This window comes from Neolamprologus brichardi, chromosome 7, assembly GCF_056152115.1.
Source record: "Neolamprologus brichardi isolate AB-2024 chromosome 7, ASM5615211v1, whole genome shotgun sequence".
NCBI lineage: Eukaryota > Metazoa > Chordata > Actinopteri > Cichliformes > Cichlidae > Neolamprologus > Neolamprologus brichardi.
This window is the reverse complement of record NC_142110.1, coordinates 25457088-25478995: the sequence shown is the minus strand read 5'-3', so window position 1 is coordinate 25478995 and position 21908 is coordinate 25457088. Positions and strand designations below refer to the sequence as shown.

General features: G+C 38.9%; 1 protein-coding gene across 2 annotated transcripts in view; it reads left to right on the top strand.

The window, feature by feature from the left end:
• Positions 1-21908, top strand: part of agbl1 (AGBL carboxypeptidase 1) — a 72391-nt gene that overhangs the window by 37719 nt on the left and 12764 nt on the right. For both annotated transcript variants that reach the window (XM_087843360.1, XM_087843359.1), the window contains exons 8-19: positions 1261-1469; positions 2056-2218; positions 3779-3846; positions 6450-6566; positions 9000-9168; positions 10590-10680; positions 11263-11529; positions 12448-12531; positions 17183-17263; positions 17486-17634; positions 19294-19381; positions 20163-20295. In XM_087843360.1, the coding sequence (XP_087699486.1) occupies positions 1261-1469; positions 2056-2218; positions 3779-3846; positions 6450-6566; positions 9000-9168; positions 10590-10680; positions 11263-11529; positions 12448-12531; positions 17183-17263; positions 17486-17634; positions 19294-19381; positions 20163-20295 (1619 nt within the window). The remainder of the gene's footprint in view (positions 1-1260; positions 1470-2055; positions 2219-3778; positions 3847-6449; positions 6567-8999; positions 9169-10589; positions 10681-11262; positions 11530-12447; positions 12532-17182; positions 17264-17485; positions 17635-19293; positions 19382-20162; positions 20296-21908) is intronic.

The window sequence follows — 21908 nt, the reverse complement described above, 5'->3', positions numbered from 1 at the left end:
GTTCAAACCTTTCCTCTTGTCCACAAAATTCACAATTCCCTGTTGTGCGACACCTTGGTAATAGGTGGCAGGATTGCTTTCTAATTACTGATAGATTTCAGCTGGTGTCATGGCTTTTCATGCCTTTTTGCACCTTTGTTTCATCATGTGTTCAATACCTTTTCCCTGTGTCATTTCTCATTATTACACATTTGAATTTACAAAATTTATGGATTCATTTTATATCATTTGGAGCAATGCTTTCTGAATGGCATCTTAAATATTCTGGATTTTCTTGTAAACTGGAGAATGATGCACTTACTAGATGACTGACCCAAAAATATACAAGTGTGCGGTTTGTGATGACACTGACAGATAAATATTTTTATCTGTTTTAGTTTGTGTAAGTTTATTTTCCTGATTTTCAAGCAGGTTCAGTAGTCAGATTTGGGGTTCAGGTTGGGACCCACAGTGTGGAGACTGAAATCAGCCAATACTTCAGTTCAGCAAGTGTCATTGTTTGCATCTGTGTAAGTCGCTGTAACTAACTTGTGCAGTGACCTTTTAGACAGTCACTCCCCTGCCAGAGATCCTGATGGCTTGCAGTTTTTTTTGTGTGATTTATTTTACATAAAGAAAAATGTCCGTGTTCCACCCAATTTTATCCGCTTATCCACTTCAGGGGTGCTGTAGCTTATTCCAGCTGTCACAGGGTGAAAGGAAGGTTATGTCAGTCGGAATCCAAACAGTTTTCCTCTCAGTCTAAATTGTTCAGGCAAAATATTTAGGCTAATGATTACAGTATTTCAGTGCTTCAGCATTTAACAGAGTATAGAAGCATTCACACCAGCAGCATTTAATATATATATATATAATTGAAATAGTTAAAATTGTAAGATGAAATATTTTACTTAATATTGAATCATTTGGGGCTACATGTCTAATTCTGAGGAATGCAGTCATCTTGTTAAACAATGTAAGAACTGCAAAAAACACAGCACTATGTGAAAAGTGGATTTTTTTGTTTGTTGGTTTGTTTTGATTGCTAAAAGTGAACAAAGTTACACACTAATGAGATTAGAAATAGTTCAGACTATTCAAAGGGCATTCCCACTTTTCTGGTTTATCTGGAATACATAGATGCATTTCTGGTTCGCCATCTGCACTGCTTCCAGTCAGTTATTACTGAAGTAATATAGTATATATTAAGAAAAAATGATCCAAGATGTTAATGTACTTATGTCCTTTCCTGCCTTTTTTTTGTCTGTTTCTCCTTCACAGAGGCAAATGTTTGTTCTGCGGTATCTAAAGGATACATCTCTGGCTTCTTGTGGCTTTATGAGGACTGGCACAACAAAGATAACCAAGATGTTGCCATAGCAATCCGTCATGCACTCCTGTGCTGCCTCCTTAAGGCCACTGACAGCACTGCAGGCAGGCAGGCTTTTCTATCCCAGGGAGGTATCAGACTCCTATATCAAACTGCACAGGTGAGTTCAAATTGTTTCTAGGTGAAGTTAATCTGACTTGATGAGGTAGAAACCAACTGCCTGTGTGCCAGTATAGTCCTTTTTCCATTAGTACCTACTTAAATCGACTCGGCTGTATTTGATCAACCTAATCTAAATGCATTTATCATGCTAAATTGCAAAGATTTCTAAGTTTTTGTTGAAGGGTGTGTCCATGGTGCCAAAGTGAATATCGATGATGTTTAGCATCAGGAGATACAACTTTATTGGCAATAAACACAACAGTTTTATTGGCTCAATATCTGATCCTAACACAGGACACCTACATTGTACATTGAGTAAGCTCAAATTTTACAGTAGTTTCATTTTAATAGAAATAAAGGAGAATATAAACCAAAAAATCCAAAGAAAAAATGCATCACATAGAAATGATAAACTGTAATATACAAAAGACAAAATGAATGAAAGACAAATGTGAGTTTGGGAGGGTAGGTTTCGGCATTCTGTTGGTACAATATAGCTCATTCATTAACATTAAACTAATCTGTTAACTCACATTTTTCTTTTTTTTCATGTTGTTTCAATTTTCTTGTTTGTTTCTGTGCAGACATGTTTATTAAGCAAAAATCTGGAGTGTTTGGTGGAGCCATCCGTGCAGCTGATGAGGAAGTGTCTTCCTAGAATTCCTCTACCAGTCACATCAGATCAGTCTGCATATAGCTTTCTCCTGCCTGGTACACCTGCTTTCCCGGATGTTAGTGAGACACCAGGTAAAGTCCCAGGATTCACAGACCTCCAAAAACTGTTTAGACTTCAGCAGCCCCAAACAGACTAATTCAATCTTTAGTTAATCTTATGTAGTCTGAGACTGGCCATTTTTATTCCATTAAGGGTTAATGGGGTATTTTCGTCACCCCACTGCGTGAGTTGGCAGCGTGGACACCCACGTTTGTAGATTTAATAACTTGAGAATGAGGCAACATAGCACTTTGATATTTATACCATAGGTGTATCTACTGAAAATGAACAAGATTGAATCCCGGTGACCTTGACCTCAAGGCCAACATTTAATAAAATTAAATGTTATTAGGAAATGATGAGACATAAGAGGGTTTTTGGGGAATTCTGTTACATGATCAGTTTCAGTGCCATGTTTCAGAAGAAAATATAGAGTATGTGTGGTGGGTGGGTTCTTTAGCCAATTGACTCCAATTATAGATGGAATGGTGTGTTGAGGCTGTCATGTTTAGTATCTCCATGGATGTTAAAATCACCCGCAATAATTATTTTATCTTAGCTGATCTCTATACATTACAAGTACAGTGATAGGCCCAAACAAACAAACATACACAGCTTTTTGTTTGTTTGTTTGTTTTTTGTCTGGGAGCGGATGCAGGCTGTAGGGGGATGGGGTTTTGGAGACAGGCAGACAGAAGCTGCAGAGAGGCGTGTAAGACTGCAGCTCTGCTCAGTAATGTTTCTAGAGTAATTTTTTATACTTCAAAAATATCTCAAGTTAGAAAATTGACTCTGAGAATTTGGCCCACGCAGTCATATCTGGCTGGTTAGACTACTGTAACGCTCCATTTGTTGGACGACTGTAAGCAGCACGAATGCAGCAGCCAGAGTTCTGTCCACATACTTGGAAATTTAAACGTACTACCCCAGTCCTGAAGTCACTTCATTATCTTCCAGTTCAGTACAGCAATGTAAATTTTGACAGTAAATTCTGATTTAATCTATGTCATAGTCTTTAGACTAAAGTGTAATTTGGCTTTAGTCATAATTTTGGCATCTAAATTCTTTTAGTTTTAGTTGACTAAATATCATAAGATCATAATAGACTAAATCTGAAGTTGATTCAGTTGACTAAAATATAGATTGTATAAGTAACAAACCATCTTTTTTTCCTTGAGATGAAATGAAACGTGTCCATATATGTGCTTTTCTCATCCTCTCAAACATTGATATTTTTCCATGAAAAACAGGTGTCATGGGAGCATCTCTCATCCTGTTTGTTGGTGGCAGATCAAATTGTTACTTCTGACTGGATCGCTTCCAAGCTCACTCCACCTCTTTACACAACTTGATGTGTTCTGATTGGATCTTGTCTCTCCAGAACATTTTAATCTAATTTTTATTCATCAACAAAAGTGTCAATACATTTCAACATAGTTTTTGTCCTTTGCATTTGTTTAAGTATAAACCTAATTTAAGTATAATGAAATGTGCTATATAAATTAAATGTCCATTATGATTGTAATTTTACTTTGGAGTCAACAGTCACTCTAACTTATCGGTTTTCTGTTGTGTATATATATCTGTTGTAGATGAGAGCAGTGATGAGAGCGATGCTGAAGAAGCTGAAGATAACCATGAGGCCAACAACAGAGACTATGTGAGTCTATGCAGATGGAGTGCTTAGGATTGTCACCTCACTGCAAGAAAGTTTATGGTTTGAAATCTGGTTTTTGGCCTGTGCATACCTTCTGGGTACTGCAGCTACCTTCCACAGTACAAAGGCATGCACTTGAAATACTTTATCTGGCTGGTTCAGGAGGAAGAGTGTGTCATCTATGAACTGCTTGTAGAGGTTGGTCATTTGATCCCCAGCTCCTCTAGTCTGAATAGCAACGTATCCTTGCGATACCTTGAGATACTGAGTTGAAGCATCCATTGGAGTGTGAATGGTAGATAAAAAGCATTTTTATGACTGGGTGAATGTTTTATGAAGCTTAGAGTTCATCTTTACCTGAGAAAAATAGCTCTTCTATTGCTTCACTCTTTGTTTCTGCATGTAAATAAAACAGTAGGCATTTTATTTTCCTTTTTCATGTCATGTTGCAACAGGACATAAGCTTTTAACAATACGCAGCGAGTACAGAGCTGCTCCTACAATACAAGTATTGTGCTGCTTTGGCAGTTTCAGAGAAACTTTGGATGATTCACAGTATTATACCTCAGTACTAACTTGGGATCTGCTGTAAAAACGTCACTGCCCACAGGGCTGACTGCCATCTCAAGTTAAACCTTTCCTTCCTGAATCTCCCCTCCAAGGTTGGTGAATAATGTGTCAGTGTCCGTTGTCCAGTGGTTACTGTGCATTGAGGCTGGGCCTCTAGTTCCTGGTTTACAGGACTGGTTCCTTTCGAGTAAGTGATAAAACAATTTAAAAAAATAACAAAATACACAGACTCTACTGCAGTAGGCTGCTTGTAAGCAAAGCACCATGGTTAACAAAATGTGTACAGTATTGTGCAAAAGTGTTGAGCCAACATTTATTTCTTTATCTTTTGCTGTGACAATGAGAAATAGGAGCAACAATTTATTGAAACATGTTAAAACACAAATGGGAATTCAATATATAAGGCAAAAACCGAGTTTGTACACACAAACTAAACTTGGAGTCAATAATTTATGTCTTCTGAAGTCTTTTAGGTAGCTTTCTGTAATCTCTTCTTGAATAGTTCTCCAGGCTTTGTGAAGGACATCCAAAGCTCTGGATGTTGTCTGCCTTTTGTTCCATTGTGGGATCATTGTCATGCAGAACAAAGAAGTGTTTTCCAATCATGCACTTTCCAGATGGTATTGCACTGTTGTTTCTAAATCTAAACATATTTTTCTGTGTTCCTAATTACATCAATTTTGATAAGATCTCCAGCACTACTGGCTGAAATGCAGCACCAAACCAGACTCGCTGTCAACTCACTGTTGTACCTCTCTCCTGACTTTGTCAGTGCACATTAATAAAGATTTAACCTAAAATTTCAAATTGAGGTTCATCACTTCATTATAACACACAAGCAACTTGTTCTGATCCTTGACTAAAGAGACGCCTCTCTACATTCAATATGCTCATCATGTCAGATTAAACTGTTCATAAATCCTTCCACAAGAAGAGCTGAACATATTCATATCACATGTCAATATATCTGTTTTCTTCTAGAACATTGCATTGCTTCCATAATCTTGGCAACATTACACTCTTCATATCATCGGCAGTCAAGGACTCAGCAAAGGCCAGAGAGTGAGATTCTACTTAACCTGGAACTCTTCAGTGTTGTTTGTAGTCTGTTATGCCACTGATTATAGGTGACTTAAATGCCAGGATCAATGGAAACATCTCGTACCATCACGAAACAAACTACCAACATACTTTTCAACCAATCAGAATAAGACTTTTCTGGTTGGCAAAGCACACTGGACAGCAGATGTTTTTCATCATATGTACAACAACTAAAAACTTTACAAACCGTACTTGACTATAACAAGTATCATTCAAAGTTTAACTGACTAACAGTGTGACTGTCATTGTGATACTGGGTGACAATGTCTATGTTGCTAATCTCTCTATGTGTAGCAACATAAAGTGCTAGGCTTTATTTTGTTTGTAATTTTCATATGATTGTAGTAATAGTATAAGAATGAGGAGTATTTATAAGGCAGTTTCAATTTTCAAGATAAGCCAGTTGAACCTTTGCATTGCAAGAATTGCAAATCTCCTAAGTAGCCAACCACATAAAACTCCTGCCCTCCCAAATCAGTGCTAAATTCAACAATCAATATTCTGTAAACAAGACTCACAATTATGACCAGAACACACCAGCATCTTGCGTCCAGCCCCATGTCTAAAGTTGGTATGATTCGCTCTCTCCCCATGTATGAATTTCCCTCATTTAAGTGTAAAAACTCCATATTGAAAATACCAACACCTATAAAGGCTTGTAACAGTGTCGTTAGCAAACATTAAGTTTACAATAATAGAGAAAACCACAACAAAGACAACAACCCCCAATGAGCAAGCACTTGGCGACGGTGGAAATGAAAAACTCCCTTTGAACAGGAAGAAACCTCGAGCAGAACCAGGCTCACAGAGGGTCAGCCATCAGCTGCGAGCTGTTGGGGGTCAACTAGCATGAAAATAATTATTTGATATATGCTGCTGTAAGTATATATTGAAGACTCATGAGTCATTATGCATTTGTGTGCATCTTTGTCCAGGATGATGACTTGGAGACTGACCTGAACAAACTTCGTCTTCCTCCTGACCCTGACAGACCTAAAGAGCTGCTTACACAGTACAGCTGCTTTTGCCCTGAGCTGTCACATGATTTCCAGGTATGCACCTCTCTCTCGCTCTCTGTCTTGTGTTTGTGTGTGTGTGTGCATTTGTTTGTTAAATGAATAAATTGTTAACTTCCCCAAATGTGTTGTTTCTTTGGACTTCAATCATCCAATTCAATAAAGAACACTAAACAAAGTAGTAGAATAAGCTGTTTGGCATTGGCAACAACGATTCAGCAAGTTTCTCAAGCACCATTTAAGGTGAAATAAACAGACTTTCCACCAGTATAATATTCATTGCCAAGAAACATTGTTACAAAGAAATAAATGACCAAAGACAAACTTCCTTTTGTGCGAAGTTTTTTTTAAAGGAAAAAGATGTTGGTTTCATGTTTAATTCAATAAAAGTGTGTTGTATTTTTTTTGTCTCAAGACACTGCCGACATTTTTCTGTATGAAGCCAAACCCTTTGTCTAGATTAACTCTAAACACAACCATAAAACTAAAATGTTACTAAGTAATTAAGTAGAAAGTAAGAAAATGGTACAGATCGATGGAAAAGCTTTGATATTTTCTTAACCACTTGTCCAATTCAGGAATGCAGGGATCCTGTGCCAGCTGTCTACAGATCACCAGTCCATTACAGGGCTGTGTTATGACCTGGTTCATAAACCACAACATAAAATGGAGACTGAAGCCACAACTTTATTTAAGCTAAAAAATGACAGCAAAAAGGAATCAATTAGGAGAGCATAACAAGGTCCACCCTTTGTCAAGTACAGACAATTAGCAATTAAACCCAGTCAATTTGCAGTGCCACTTTAAAGGCAGGTAGTGCTTGCAGAGGGGTGTAACACCTCCCCCCAGGAACTGAAAATGAATTTAGAGAAATCACCCCTGGAGTCTTTTCTAGTTGTTGACCTAAAAGACAACATGGGGAAAGATGGAAAACAAGTGTGGCTCACAGCAGCCACAAATGAAGTTACTCCAATCAGTGGACACCTACAGCCAAGACACAGAGGCAGAATATCATTCCTGCCTAAGACCAATTTAAAGTCACCAATGAACCTTTTATGCATGTCTTTTGGATTGTGGTTTGAACCTGGCATACTGGAGAGATCACACAGTAAGAATATGCCAATTCCACACAGCAATGCTTCAGGTAGCTGGCAGATTCAGACCTAGAATCTTCTTGCTGTGAGGCAACAGGGCTGGCCTCTACACCACAGTCGTGCCAAAAATGTTTCGTAGTGGAACAGATTGTGTTTCAGACATTTGGCAGCTTCAAGTTGTATTTAAATTTGTAGTTAATTTCAGACATTTCTATGATATAGTGAAGGACAAACAAAACACGTGTTCGTATTGGTCATGACTGTACTGTACCGCCTGAAGTGGAATATGTTGTTAAGATTAAGATTAAGATTAATTAATATTTTTCCATCTTGTAATGATACACTAAGGAGCCAACAGTAAAATCACTTATGAACTGATAACCTTTATCATCTTGTGCATTGAAAAACAAAATCAGACAAAATATTAAAGTGATGCTGAGGTTAGCACTGTCACTTAACAGCAAGAAGGGTTCTGATTCAAGTCTTTGAGATATCACGGCCTTTCTATATGGCATTTCCTGCTCTTGTGCCTGTGTGAATTTCCTCACTTCGTGTTCCTCCCACTGTCCAAAGACTGCTCATAGATGTGAGGTAGATAGTGTGCTTAAATTATATAAAATAAAGCACTGTGTGGTTATGTGTGGCTTGTAGTCTGAAAGACTTTGAGTGGCCAGTTAGACTAGAAAAGCACAATATAAATGCTGTTACTGGCAGCTGATGTCACCGTGACGTCACCACGCAATGATTTTGTAGAGTGACAACAATATTGTCTGTAATATTTAACCACTACATGTATTTTCAGGTTTTAGAGTCAGTTTACCTGTATATATGTATAGTATGATCTATGTGGACCGGAAGCAAACAACGTGATGTCTAGAAATGTCATCTTATCACCCTCAGTGTGGAAGAAGGAGGCTAATAGGTAGACTCTTGTTTAACATGGCATACTTATTACGTTGGCAATCACGATTTCAACATAATTTTTTTCACTTTTGCACACATCATCCACATAATTTTCTATATAATCAAAACTTTGTAATGCCACATAGCCAGGTAACAGTTTGTTCAAAAGGCTCTCTATTATGTATTTGCTAGTTCCACACTCACCTCACCTTGGAAATAAATGATGCAGCATTGAATATATAACTGAACATCGCTCATGTTTCAAAAGACCAAGTGGCCTCCAAGGTATGTTTGTACATAGGCTACCACTCGGTCAGATGTCAGAAATGGCCTGTGTGACTGGGTTAGCTCACAACTGCCCACATGTTTACACAAAGCCTCTTCAGAAAAAATCAAGCATCTTTTGTGAGGTCTTACAATGTACAGTTGGTGTTTTGCCAGAGTAAGACGTGACTATACCTGTGTTTTTCAGGAGCTGGATCTGAGTTCAGAGACAGGGGATAGTTCAACAGCATCATCATCATCAGATGATGAGGTAGTGCTCCTTAACAAGGACAGGACAAAGACTACTGCAAGTCGAGATTCCTCTACCTCTGATTGTTCTTACTCAGAGATGGAAATATCCAGTAGAGACATGCCAGGTCAGAGCCAGCTTAAACACACAACATCTAAAACAGTGGTTCTTAACCTTGTTGGAGGTACTGAACCCCACCAGTTTCATATGCGAATTCACTGAACCCCTCTTTAGTGAAAAATAAAATATGATTTTTTTCAAATTCAAGACATAGATATGTTTTTTTTACTGGTGCACAAAAAGAGCCGTGCATGTCATGGCGGAGGCTCTGCCCAAACCCCTGAGACCGACTCACCTAGGGTTCGATCGAACCCAGGTTAAGAACCACTGATCTAAATGCAACACTGGCCCAAAAGTAGGGTCCTACTTTACGAAAAGTTGCATTGAGATTTCTGTTGTGTTTTTGTGCTATGTAAAAAAAATTGAATTGAACTGAAAAACCATGATCAATTACAAAAAGATAGCTCTGGATAATGACATCAGCCTATAGAGAAAGTGATGCATATTTCCAGCTTATGCTTATCCCTCTCACAAACAGAAGCAGAATGAGTAGCACTCTTTACCATCTACTTTTAAGAGCAAAATCATTAATATATTTGAATGTTTATAACAATGTTTTTAAACACAGCTTTATAACAGCTAAAAATGTTAACCTTTATTTAACCAGGAAAAAACTTGAGATTAAAAATCTCTTTTACAAGAGTGTCCTGGCCAAGGACAGCATACGATAAATTTATAGCACCTAAACATGCAAAGTTACCAGTTAAGTACAGTCAAAGAGTAAAAAACACAGCAAAGAAACCTTCTGATGAGGTTTTAACAACCTCATCAGAAATATTAAAGCAGCTTATTTACACAGAATTCAATTTTCTACAGTGGAACATGCTGTGCACCAGCCCTACAAGCATTGAGAGCAGCCCATTCATTCATTTGGTCAATAATATATATGACACATTACTATTATAAAATTCATTCTTTATTATTGTTAGTTGTTGACAGATTTTTAAAATCAGTTTTTGATGATTAAATTATTCACTTTAATTAAAAGTTTAAAAGTTGACATTTATGAAATACTGAGCCAACTCTAAAACTAAAGAAAAACGTCTGCTTGAGTACCTCACAGCTAGTGAACTGAGTTAGTAACCTGATTACTGTTGATTACTGACCATGCCTTAAACTAATAAATTATAAGTTTACAATTCTGCCAGCAACTAATTACTGGTCAAATATCTGCAAAATAACACATTATTGTCTTTTTCACTCAATCGTGAATCTATTTTGTTTCTTTTGCAAGAAATATTGCACATTTCTTTTCATTCTCATTAATTCCACTGATTTTTATTTGCTCTGCCAAGTAAACAATACTCGGGACCTCTTCTAAGAATTACAAGTTAATTTCACAAAAATTCTTTTACATCACTGTATTAGCTCCTTCATTTGTTTTGTAGGAATTTAAAAACTCATTATTTTCCCTTTCTCACTCTTCAGCTGCTGCCCATTTAGAAGCGTGTGATTTCCACAGTCACAGCAGCATCCTGGGCACAAGCCCTGGGTTCAGGACCATGGTTAGAGGGGCAATGTAAGCTCAAAGTCTTCATGCTAACTGCATGTACTGCATGGACTAAGCTTCTGTCAAGCTGTTTTAACTGAAATGTAAATTATCCTGACAATGCAAAACAAACTGTCAAAAACTTAAATCTACTGCTTGTTAAATTGACAAGAGGCATGAGGCAGATTCAAGGCCAGAACTGTGGCATTTATTGACATGATGCAGAAATCCAACTTGCCTAATTCATCCATTCACACCTTCATTTTGTCTAAGGAAGTGCTTTCTATTTAACATTCACATACTTTAATGGAATTGCAACTTGAGCAGCTTGGGGTTAGTATCTTGCGCGAGGATATTTGGGGTGTAGACTGGAGCAGACAGGGACCAACCTTCCAATTAGTAGAGGACCTGCTCTACCTCATGGGCTACATTGTTATTCTTCTTCCAGCAGTACTATCACCCTAGTCCCGTCAGCCTAACTTTTATTTGGTTTTGTTTTGTTTGGTTTCTGGTGTTCGGCGGCATCACTGGAAGAATTTAAATCTTTCTGACTTTGCTGTTGCTTTTGAAATCTCATCTTAGGATTCTGACCTCATTCCTTTTTAATCCTAGGGGAGAAGCCTCCCCATGTCAGAGAGAAGATGAGCAAGATAATGAAGAAGGTGGAACAGAAGAATTTTATCATCATACAATAATAGACAGGTTACTGGAGCGGCACGGAGCCGGTATTCCCCACCATGATCCCAAGCTATATTGTGCAGTAGCTTCCAAAACCAAATCCATTCCAGATTTTAGCATCCTGGCCTTTCCTGATTTCTGGGGTCATCTTCCACCACCAGGACATCAACCCATGGCCCCACGCAAACCCAACATACAGAGGTATTAGATACATGCAATAATAATGTAGTTCATGTAACAAGTACGTAGAAAGTTAGACCTCTAAGCATTTTTATAGTGAAAAGAATGGAGAGCGTTCACTCCAGATGGTTACATGTTTACCACTAACTGTATTCCTAATATGGTATGTTCTAACAAGTACTCATGTTGAAAGATGGGAACCTGGTCAATATCATTTTGATATCAGTTTAAGGGGCCAACATGACAGCTAAACTTATTAATATTTCTTTTATTACTTCTCTTTTTATTATTATTATATTTATTATTTTTCATGTCTTTATCACCTGATGATGTTGACTTTTCTTGCTTATTGTCATTTGTTTGAAGGTAAAATTGATACCTTTTATTTTGCATTATTTCTAAAGTCAAGTTTTACAAGTCTGCTAGTGGTTTTTCTTCACATTGCACTAATCGTAGGCCTACTGCTCAGAGCTAAATCCGTTAGTCCAGAAAAGCAACAGGGGCGATGACAGGGTTTTAGTACTGGACAATAGCAAACTATTAGTATGTAATATAATGAAACCTGGTGTAATGATATGAAACACCTATGTCCAATCACAGCAAGAGGTGGCAGCAGGGGAATTTTTTAAACCTCCTGGATTGCTTTTATATTTGAGCAGCTTTATCCATTATACCATCACAGCTGGTGACACTAACAGACTGAATAAATTGACCAAAAACTTTTCAGAGCAGAAAAGAACAGATGACTGACTGATGTTACAGACTAAAGAGGAAGTATAGCGATCACAGCAGGATTTATATAAGTATTTAAGCAATAATTATTTAATAATGACTCAGATATTTACTGCTTCTGTAAATATAAAGGATAGGTTTTTTAAACATATTTCAAGGACTGTGATTCAAATATTTGACGCTTGACTATGCTTGTGTGTTTATCAGACAGAAAGTGTTTGAAGATATTCACCGTTTTCTGAAAACTGATGACATCATTAACCATGTTGTCTTTGACCTCGAAGATAGCAAGTAAGTTACCCTCCCCTCACCCCCTGCTCCCCATCTCCATTCTTTCTTTAATTGGTTGTTTTCCCGGGACGGACTTGGACTTGACGATTTGAGCTTGAAAGATTAAAACCTTAAACCAACATGTAGACTTGTGTTTCTGAGCTGATTAAAAGCTGTTGTGGTCCTCGCAGCACAGCCTTTGCAAAACCTATGAGTTTATTGAATATGAAGAGTTTTTTGAACCATAAACATCCTCAGCAGTAATACTGATCAATGTAATGCTGATGGGGAGCATTTTTCAGGAAAATAAATACTTCTATTTTTGATACATGCAAATGTTAAATTTGACAGTAATACAGTTTTATGTGTTGTTTTATAGTATTTGTTGCTTTTGTTCCAAAATAATTCCTTCACCACTCATAAGAGAATGTGAGTGATGTTTGAATCTAGTACAATTTGTCTTGGGAAAGACTAAAAGAAACTTTATTTTTATCTATGCATCAAGCCATTTTCTTCTGCTTATTCAATTCAGGGTCAGGGGAAGGAGGAAGGCAGGGTACAAGCTTGGACAGCTTACCAGTCTGTTGCGGGTCTAGAAATGGCAACCATTCATTTTAACTTAATTAAATTTTTTTGGAGGGGTTGCACCCAATGTTCCCACTAAGCTGCGCGCGTGCGCAATTGCGGACTGCTGGCACGGTCTCTGCGCACAGACAATCTGCGTTGCGCACAAAAAAAATCTAACCTGAATTGAAATTAAAATGAGTACTTTAACAATTCTGTTTGGCAGTGTTAGTCAGTAAGTGACTGGCTGCTCCCGTATAGGATTAGAACGATGCCCAGTGTTGGGAAGGTTATTTTTAAAATGTATTCCACTACAGATTACAGAATACATTTTATTCTGTTACGTTACTCAATGAGAGTAACGTATTCTGAATACTTTGGATTACTTAATATATTATCATGCTGTTTACAACTACATGAATGTACTATTGCTGTGTGATTTATTACTATTACGGCTCCTAATCATAGTAAAGGGACCTCTGGCTAATACGTCGGGTTCCGTGTCGGGCTCCGTGTCGGGCTCATAGCTGAAAACTAGCTTTACTTTGTTGTCTGGGTCAAGTTTGCTAGCGAGAGACAGAGAGAGGCGTTGAAAGGCTGCTCCAACGGAACTTATTGTTTCGGAGTAAAAAACGAACACGGTGTACAGTCGAGTCTTAATAGCTTACTTACAACTGGGCTCGTCAGGCTCTCTTCTTGGCTGCAGTGGTTATTATTATATTTACATGCTTCCAGCTCCCGTTTCTGCTCGATGTCAACTCATACTTTTCTCCTTTTTCTCCCTCCTCGCGCTCACAGACACATAACGGGTATGGCAGTCCCTGCAGCACGGACTACACTGCCCATGAGGCTAAATTCTTTAGGGCTATGCATTCTGCCTATTAGCTTAGCACAACAACAACAACAACAAAAAGGCGCTCTCTCACCCAGGAAACACACAGTCGCAGAGAGAGCGTCACCCTGTAACCATGGCAACCGTAACGCTGCCGCCTGGAACAACAGAACAAACAAAACCCAAACAGTCCTGACCCGCGACAATATGAAACAGGGAAGTACCGCCGTGTAATCCATTCATTTCAACAAAGTAACTGTATTCTAAATACCACCTTTTTAAACTGTAACTGTAACGGAATACAGTTACTCATATTTTGTATTTTAAATACCTAACGGCGGTACATGTATTCCGTTACTCCCCAACACTGACGATGCCACCTTATCCCACAGTCCAGCCAATGATGCGATTCACATTCGTATATACGCAGCTAGCAAAGCGACGTGAAGCCACGTCAATGACAACGTACACAACCATTGGAGATGTGAGCAGGACAGACGGAACCATTGACGGAAAAAATGTGGACTTTATACCAGTTTTTAAATTGTGTTGATAGGACACGTAAAACCATAGTTATGATAAAAATATATGCAATGTTTGGTTTTCTTCCTGAATACTATGGCGTTATTTTTGTGCCGCTATTCTGAGCGCACGTAAAAAAAAGTTTGCAGGTGCAAGTGTTGCATTTTGAGGAGAAATTTATTTTGAGCGAAGAAAAGCTGAATTTGAGTGAACAAAATTCATTGCTGCGTGCAGAAAATTTATTTCAGCGTTTGCTATTATCCACACACACACACACAATAGCAGTCACTCTCGCTCAGTTTTTGCATTTGCACTCGCTCGCAATGTGTCGCTCACGCTCTCAACATTTCTGCCCGTGCACGTTCAACTCTTTCTCTACACCGTTATATCTGTGCCACAAAACCAGCCAATCACAGACTTGGATGCAAAAATATCTGATTGGCTGTTCTGGTCTCCAATCAGCTCGAAATGACGAAATGCAATATCCCAGAATCCATTTCGTCCAAAGCTCAAATGAGGCAGTGGCAGAGGAACACAGAGTGGCAGAGTTTGAAATATTACTTTCTGGGTCACAAAATAAACTTTTAAGATATTTTCATGCGAGAATGTTTCTGTGTAAACTTAAAATATTTGCTCGATTTATCAAGACATCACATATTTGCATAAGTGCTCTAATGTTTTCGGAGATGCCTGTTACCCACCAGCTGACCGGGTGGTCACTCGGGTTAAACATAATATATAAAGCTGAACTGACAAAAAAAAATCACCGACTACACCACCAGGTATTATAGGAAAAACCATAAAGCCTTTGAACTAAAATAAACGCTGTTGTGACAGTGATGTACACTGTCTTGTTGGTATATATTAGGGGTGCAACGATACACAAAATTCACGGTTCGGTTCGGTTCGATACTTTGGTGTCACGGTTCGATATTTTTTCGATACACAAAAAAATGTTGATGCCTTTTTATTAATTTGTCATTTATTTAATTTTTCATGGCACATTCTGCACCACCTCTCTGTGCGTTCATCATTTGTTTGAAGCCAGCTCACCTCCTGCAACCACTTTTCCGAGAATACGCGCTTCTTTTGTGGTTCGGACTCCTCACATTTCTTTGGAGGTGGAGGAACACCAAAGTAATTGCTTAAAGGAGCTTCTTCGACATCTTTAATAGTTCTAAACAAATGTCTGTCCTCCTCCTGAAAATCTGTCTTATTTGGCTCAGCAGAACTAAAATATATATCCTGCTGCTTTTACACACGCACTCACATAAGCTCAGCGATTCTCTGCGCGATCAACCTCTCACATGTTTAAGCTTGCTGCAGGAGATTTCACTTGTCATGTTTGCATAGTAAGCTAACGATTGATAAGACGATGTCAGAGGAATTGGTGCGCAAATTATCATCACTCACCAATCAGTGCTGTCGCTCTCTATACACAGTTCGCGCGATTGCAAAGTGAAAGCAAAAAACAAGCGCAAATTCAAACGCGATTTCAATATGTCACATATTGACAGTGGCTCACTGATGCCAATGACATAATTACCCAGCTACATTTCCGAAAGAATGCAAAAGCATTGACATATATTTTTCCTTCCTACGATAGGCCGACGAGCAGAGCAGGGCAGCCCGACTGGAAAAATCGCTAGCCCCGGGACGTCGGGCTAGCGATTTTGCGAGCCCTGTATCTGATTGAGGAATCACTCATCTTTGGAAAAGAGAGTTTATTACAGAGAAATGTCTCTTTCCAAAATAAAAGCTATACTATACGCTTCTTCTGGGCTATATTCTCAGCAGCATATTAAACATATCAGGTCCCCATAAGGAGAATCATGTGCTAACGGCTGTCTAAATGACTCGGTAACGTTTGTATGCGTGCTTGTTGTTTTTGTCTGCTTCCACTTGTCTTTGCACTAGGATGCTATCGGGTAAATGTGCAGTCATATTCGTTGTGTTCCCACTAGTGCTGTCAGCCTTAATCTGAAATGAGGTTAACGCCACAACACGGCAAATCTCCGTTAACGAGCTACCGCGGATTCCCCCGTGTGTGGGGCTGGACAGCGTCAACACATTAACGAGCTAACTGCACTAACACACTAGTTCCCACTCATGTAATTGAGCATTGCGTGGCACATCTGACATACTGTTTTACTTTAGTCCATGACGCGCTTACCTTCAGGGTCATACGTCACATGAAGACCAAAATAGTTCCAGACGCCAGATCTGAATGAGGGTGGGGGAGGTTCAATTTGCCATGTTGCAAGGAGAGCTTAACTTCTGTCTAGCTAGCTTGCCCTGCGCTCAGTGAATCTGTGTTCGACTACTCCGCCTAGGCTGCACTGTCGAGCGCAGATCCACTGAGCGCTCAACACAGACAGCACCGTCAGAAGGAAAGTTGATAAAATAAATTAAAAATGTTGTATTGTTCGATACATATGCTTACCGAACCGAAAGCACTGTATCGAACGGTTCAATATCGATACGAGTATCGTTGCACCCCTAGTATATATGCATAATTTGTATCACCTTCAAGTTTCCAAACCGATATCATGAGCAGCAGCTTTTACAGCTGTGGCTCCAGCAAACATCAGCTGGTACTAGAAATTAATTTTAAATAACCTAACCCTCTTGCTTGCTTTTTTGCAAAAATCACAGCAAGAGACAGACAGATAGGTGTGTGTGTGTTGATGTAGGAATAGGGTGGTGTGTGTCCTAAAGACCATCTGTGTCTGTCTTTGTTTCTCTGTCTGTCAGTCTTCAGTGTCAGTCTGATTCTTTGAGGTTTTTTTCCAAGTTTGAATCTGGGAATCTGAGAAAGGCTGTTCAGGTCCGCAGGTATGTTGTTGGGACACACACACACACACACACACACACACACACACACACACACACACACACACACACACACACACACACACACACACACACACACACACCACATCACCACAAGTTTAGGAGATCTAAGCTTATATTTCATTATTACTAATTACTGAGAAAATAAATCATATTTCATTTAAAATGCAGTACAAAACAACAGTGTCCTCTCTTCTCTTCTAGATATGAATATGACCTCATATTGAATCCAGATGTTAACTCTTCTCAGCATACACAGTGGTTTTACTTTGAAGTTAGTAACATGGCAGCCGGTGTCCCATACCGTTTCAATGTCATCAACTGTGAGAAGAGCAACAGCCAGTTCAACTATGGTGAGGTGGTTTGTGTGTGTGTGTTCCCTCATTTATAAACTTAATTTGTCACTATTGTCATTATTGCTTTATACATAAATCAGTGATGTCACATGGTACTTATTTACTCTCCAAATAGGCGCACAGGTGTTTGTGAAGAAAATAAGCACTCTTTGGCATCATTTCATTTCATGTGTGACGAGAAAAAAACTTTGCATTTAAGCATGACTGCAACTTTCCACACTGCATGATTATGCAACCATGAAGCTGAAAGAATAACATGCTGGAGAGAGAGCCATTCACAATCACAACTGATTTAGTAACACCATTTTACCCAGTATATATGTTCTTAAACAGGAAGCTGGAGCACTGAGAAAGAACCCATGGGGAGATCATGAAACTATACACTAAAAGTCACCCACTGACCAGTGTATTTGAACCCAGGAACTTCTTGATGTGAGCAGGCAGTGCTAGCTGCTGGACCACTGTGTCACACTAGAAAGAGCCCATTAGATAAAAAACACTAATCAGAATATTCCATACATGTCAGGGTTTCTGGGTCGTTGACCCAGCATTTTCAGTTCACGTTCACCGTTTATCTACTGCCTGTTCCACTTCCTGTTTTATTGTGTTAGCCTTAGTCTGTGTGCATTATGTTCAGTCCTCTTCCCATTTATCATTAGTTCATTATGTTCAGCTGTTCACTCACCTGGAGACATCAGATGATGTCTCCAATCATTGTCATTACTAGTCATGTATTTAAGCCCTCTCTTCCCTTCAGCCCTTGTCGTGTCATTGATGCTATGTTGTCGTTCCCGCCTGCGTTCAGTCAGCCAGCCATTCAGTCAGTCAACCAGCCAGCCATTCAGTCAGCCAGCCAGCCATTCAGTCAGTCAGCCAGCCAGCCATTCAGTCAGTCAGCCAGCCAGCCAGCCATTCAGTCAGCCAGCCAGCCAGCCATTCAGTCAGTCAGTCAGCCATTCAGTCAGTCAGTCAGCCATTCAGTCAGTCAGTCGTCCAGCCAGCCATTTCCTACCTCTGTTCTGTTTGTTCACTCATCGCAATAAACACCAACCTTCACCTACCTACCTGTGAGTCCAGCGTTTGGGTCCTCCTTCTCATCCACTCAGCAACCCCTGACAATACACAGCAATAACAGCAATAACAAAAATTATAACATTTTTGTTTGTTTTGTTTGTGATAGCTGGCTTGATAAAACCTACAGAGTTTTTACAGTAGTCATCAGCTTTGTCTGTTACACTGGTCTTTCTGCATCAGGTTCAGTGTGTGCTCACCTACAGACATGGACTAATTTATCGGTACCCTTACACAATATGAAAAAATAAAACAAAACCCCCCCAACTCTCTAAAATAACTTGAAATTGACAAAAGATTGTATTGGTTTACTCTATCAGATACTAAAGGCATGCATCTGTAAAAAGTTCACCTTCCACATAAAATATGCTGCTTCCTCCAGTGGGTGTTCATCAGATGATAAAAGTAAAAAGCCATAAATAGATAACAGTAAAACTTAACACTGATGCAAAGGAGAAAAGAGATTAATGCTGCAGAAAGTCAATAATCTTGGGATGAACACACAAATAATAAAGATATAGATGCTCCAATATACCACCATACATACATATTTCATATTTGCTTTTGTGTGTGTGTGTACTGCAGGAATGCAGCCGGTCCTGTACTCAGTAAAAGAAGCCCTGGAAGGTAGACCACACTGGATCAGAACTGGAACGGAAATTTGTTATTTCAGGTATGAAAACATTTAGCTTTAGCAGGCTGCTGAAGGCAGGTCAGACCTCGAAAAACATTTAATAAGGGGCAAAAAGACACACGGGTTTGAAACTTGTGTAAATTAGTCATAGATCAAGCACAGAACTGTGTGGGATTCTCCAATAGATACTTCAAATGAAGACGTTCATTCATTAAAAACCCCCACTGAGACTAACTGTAATTGACAGCTGATTTCAGCTGTTCAAAACAGATGTTAGCAGTAGCAATTACCAGAGGCCTATCCATCCAAAGAGACAACCATTCACTCTCAATCTAGAAGCAGCAATTAACCTACCATGCATGTCTTTGGGAGCAAGCCAGAGTGCCCAGAGCAAAGATGCAATCTCTGCACAGAAAGGCCCAAGACTGGATTCAAACCCAGGATATTTTTGCTTTGACAGAGCACTCCCAATCGCTGCACCATTGTACAGTTTTACTTGGAAGCAGCAGTATGTGCAAAATACATTCCTCACATTTATCTTGTCATGTTAAAAATCCAAAATAAGGCCACATGTTTTATTTAAACACAGAAGAATTTCTCTCATACCTCCATCTCTGTTTTACCAGCTTCAGGCACACTGACCTCACTAGAAAAAAGTCAATAGCACCATCTGGTGGACTGGGAAAAAAACCTCCCAAAACATTGTATTTTTGTACGTGTGCTATAATATTACCTACTGTTCGACTATGTTGTATCAGTTCCCCTGATTTAGATAGTCTACATATAACAAATCATTTTTTTTCTCAATTTTCTCCAACAGAAACAACTTTTGTCCAGCACAGGGCAGAAGGAGAACTACCTTTTACACCCTGACCTTTACCATCACCTTCAAACATATTGAGGATGTCTGCTACCTGGCCTACCATTATCCCTACACATACTCTGCTCTGATGGTATTTTTTTTTTTAAATTTCATATAATAATCCCGTTTATTTACTTTGGTCAGAGTTTAAACTTAATGTTTTTGTAGAATGTTTATAACCCTATCACAAATAAAGTTGTGAAGTTGTGTAAAAATGTAAACAAACTATGATGAGTTTCAAATCACACAAGTCTCAGTTAAATAATACAGTATAATTCACACTTCTATATACTAGCATATGTAAAGGTGTGACATATATAGTGTAAAAAAATCGAGAATCTAATTAAGTTCATGAACATTAAATCATAAAAGTGACATGTTATAGTCATTACACAAAGAGATACTTCAACACCTTTTTTTGTTTGATTGTTTGATTTTGATGATTATAGCATATTACTCACATCACTTAAAGTAAAGCCTGAATATCTATAAAGTCTGTCAGCTGATGGACTCTCGTAGTGCCTTAAGATCTCCTACAATGACTTGATAAAACAGAGGACCAAAGCAGCACCAAAACCAGCCGATGACATGGCACCTTATATCACCTTAAACTGCAAAAACTTCACACTGGACTTCAAACGTTTTGGATCCTGTGTCTGTCCGTGCTTCCTCCAGACTCTAGGACCTTAATGTCTAAATGAAATGCAAGTTTTACTTTCATCTGAAAAGACAACAGTCGAGTTCTTTCTCTGGCTCAAGAGTTTCTTGATATTGTGACATTTGCTGTCCCTGTCCAGAACATTTCTGATCATGGTGGCTCTTGATACTCTGACACCAGCTTCAGTCCGCTTCTCGGGAAGCTTGTTAATAGACAGTTCAAGGCTGCAGTCATCCCTGTTGCTTGTGCATCCTTTCGCAGCACACTTTCCCCCTCCAGTCAACCTTTGGCCGATAAGCTGCCAGTCTTTTCAATAGTAGCTCACCTTTCTTGTGGAATTTGTTGATAATTGTTATCTGGACTGTATGTATCTTACTCTAATCTCTGTGTACAGATATAGATACACATGTTGGGAAAAGCTGCATCAAGCCATGCAGATGACACAGTTAAATAATTTCAAATGTGAATCCATCTCTGTTATTTTAACAGCGACCATAAGCCCCATATTTTATATTACAAAGACAGATAAGATGGTTACTAAGAACTCTTTTATTACCAGAAAAATCTTTATTTTTTGTTTTCTTTATATTTTAGATCATGCGTTGCCATCTGAGATATCACAAGCAGGCTAGTCAATATAAAATCTCTTCTTTCAGCTGCTCCCTTTAGGGGTCACCACAGCAGATCATCTGCTCCCATCTCATCCTATCATAGTATCCTCCTCTGTCAGACCAACCCTCTGCATATTCTTCACTACATCCACGAATCTTTCAGTCTGGCAGCTCCATTTTCAGCATCTTTTATCCAGTATATATATTTACTAGTTCTCCTCTGCACATGTCCTGATCATCTCAGCCTTTACTCTCTAACTCTGTCTCCACCTGAGCTGTCCGTCTGATGTAATCATTTCTGGTACTTTGGATGGTTGACCTCATTTAAATTATTCGGCGTTCACTACCTCAGCTCCCTCTTATTCACACACATGCATTTGGTCTTCTGGCTTCTAATGTCTTTCATTCGTCCTCTCTCCAGTACATACCTCCACC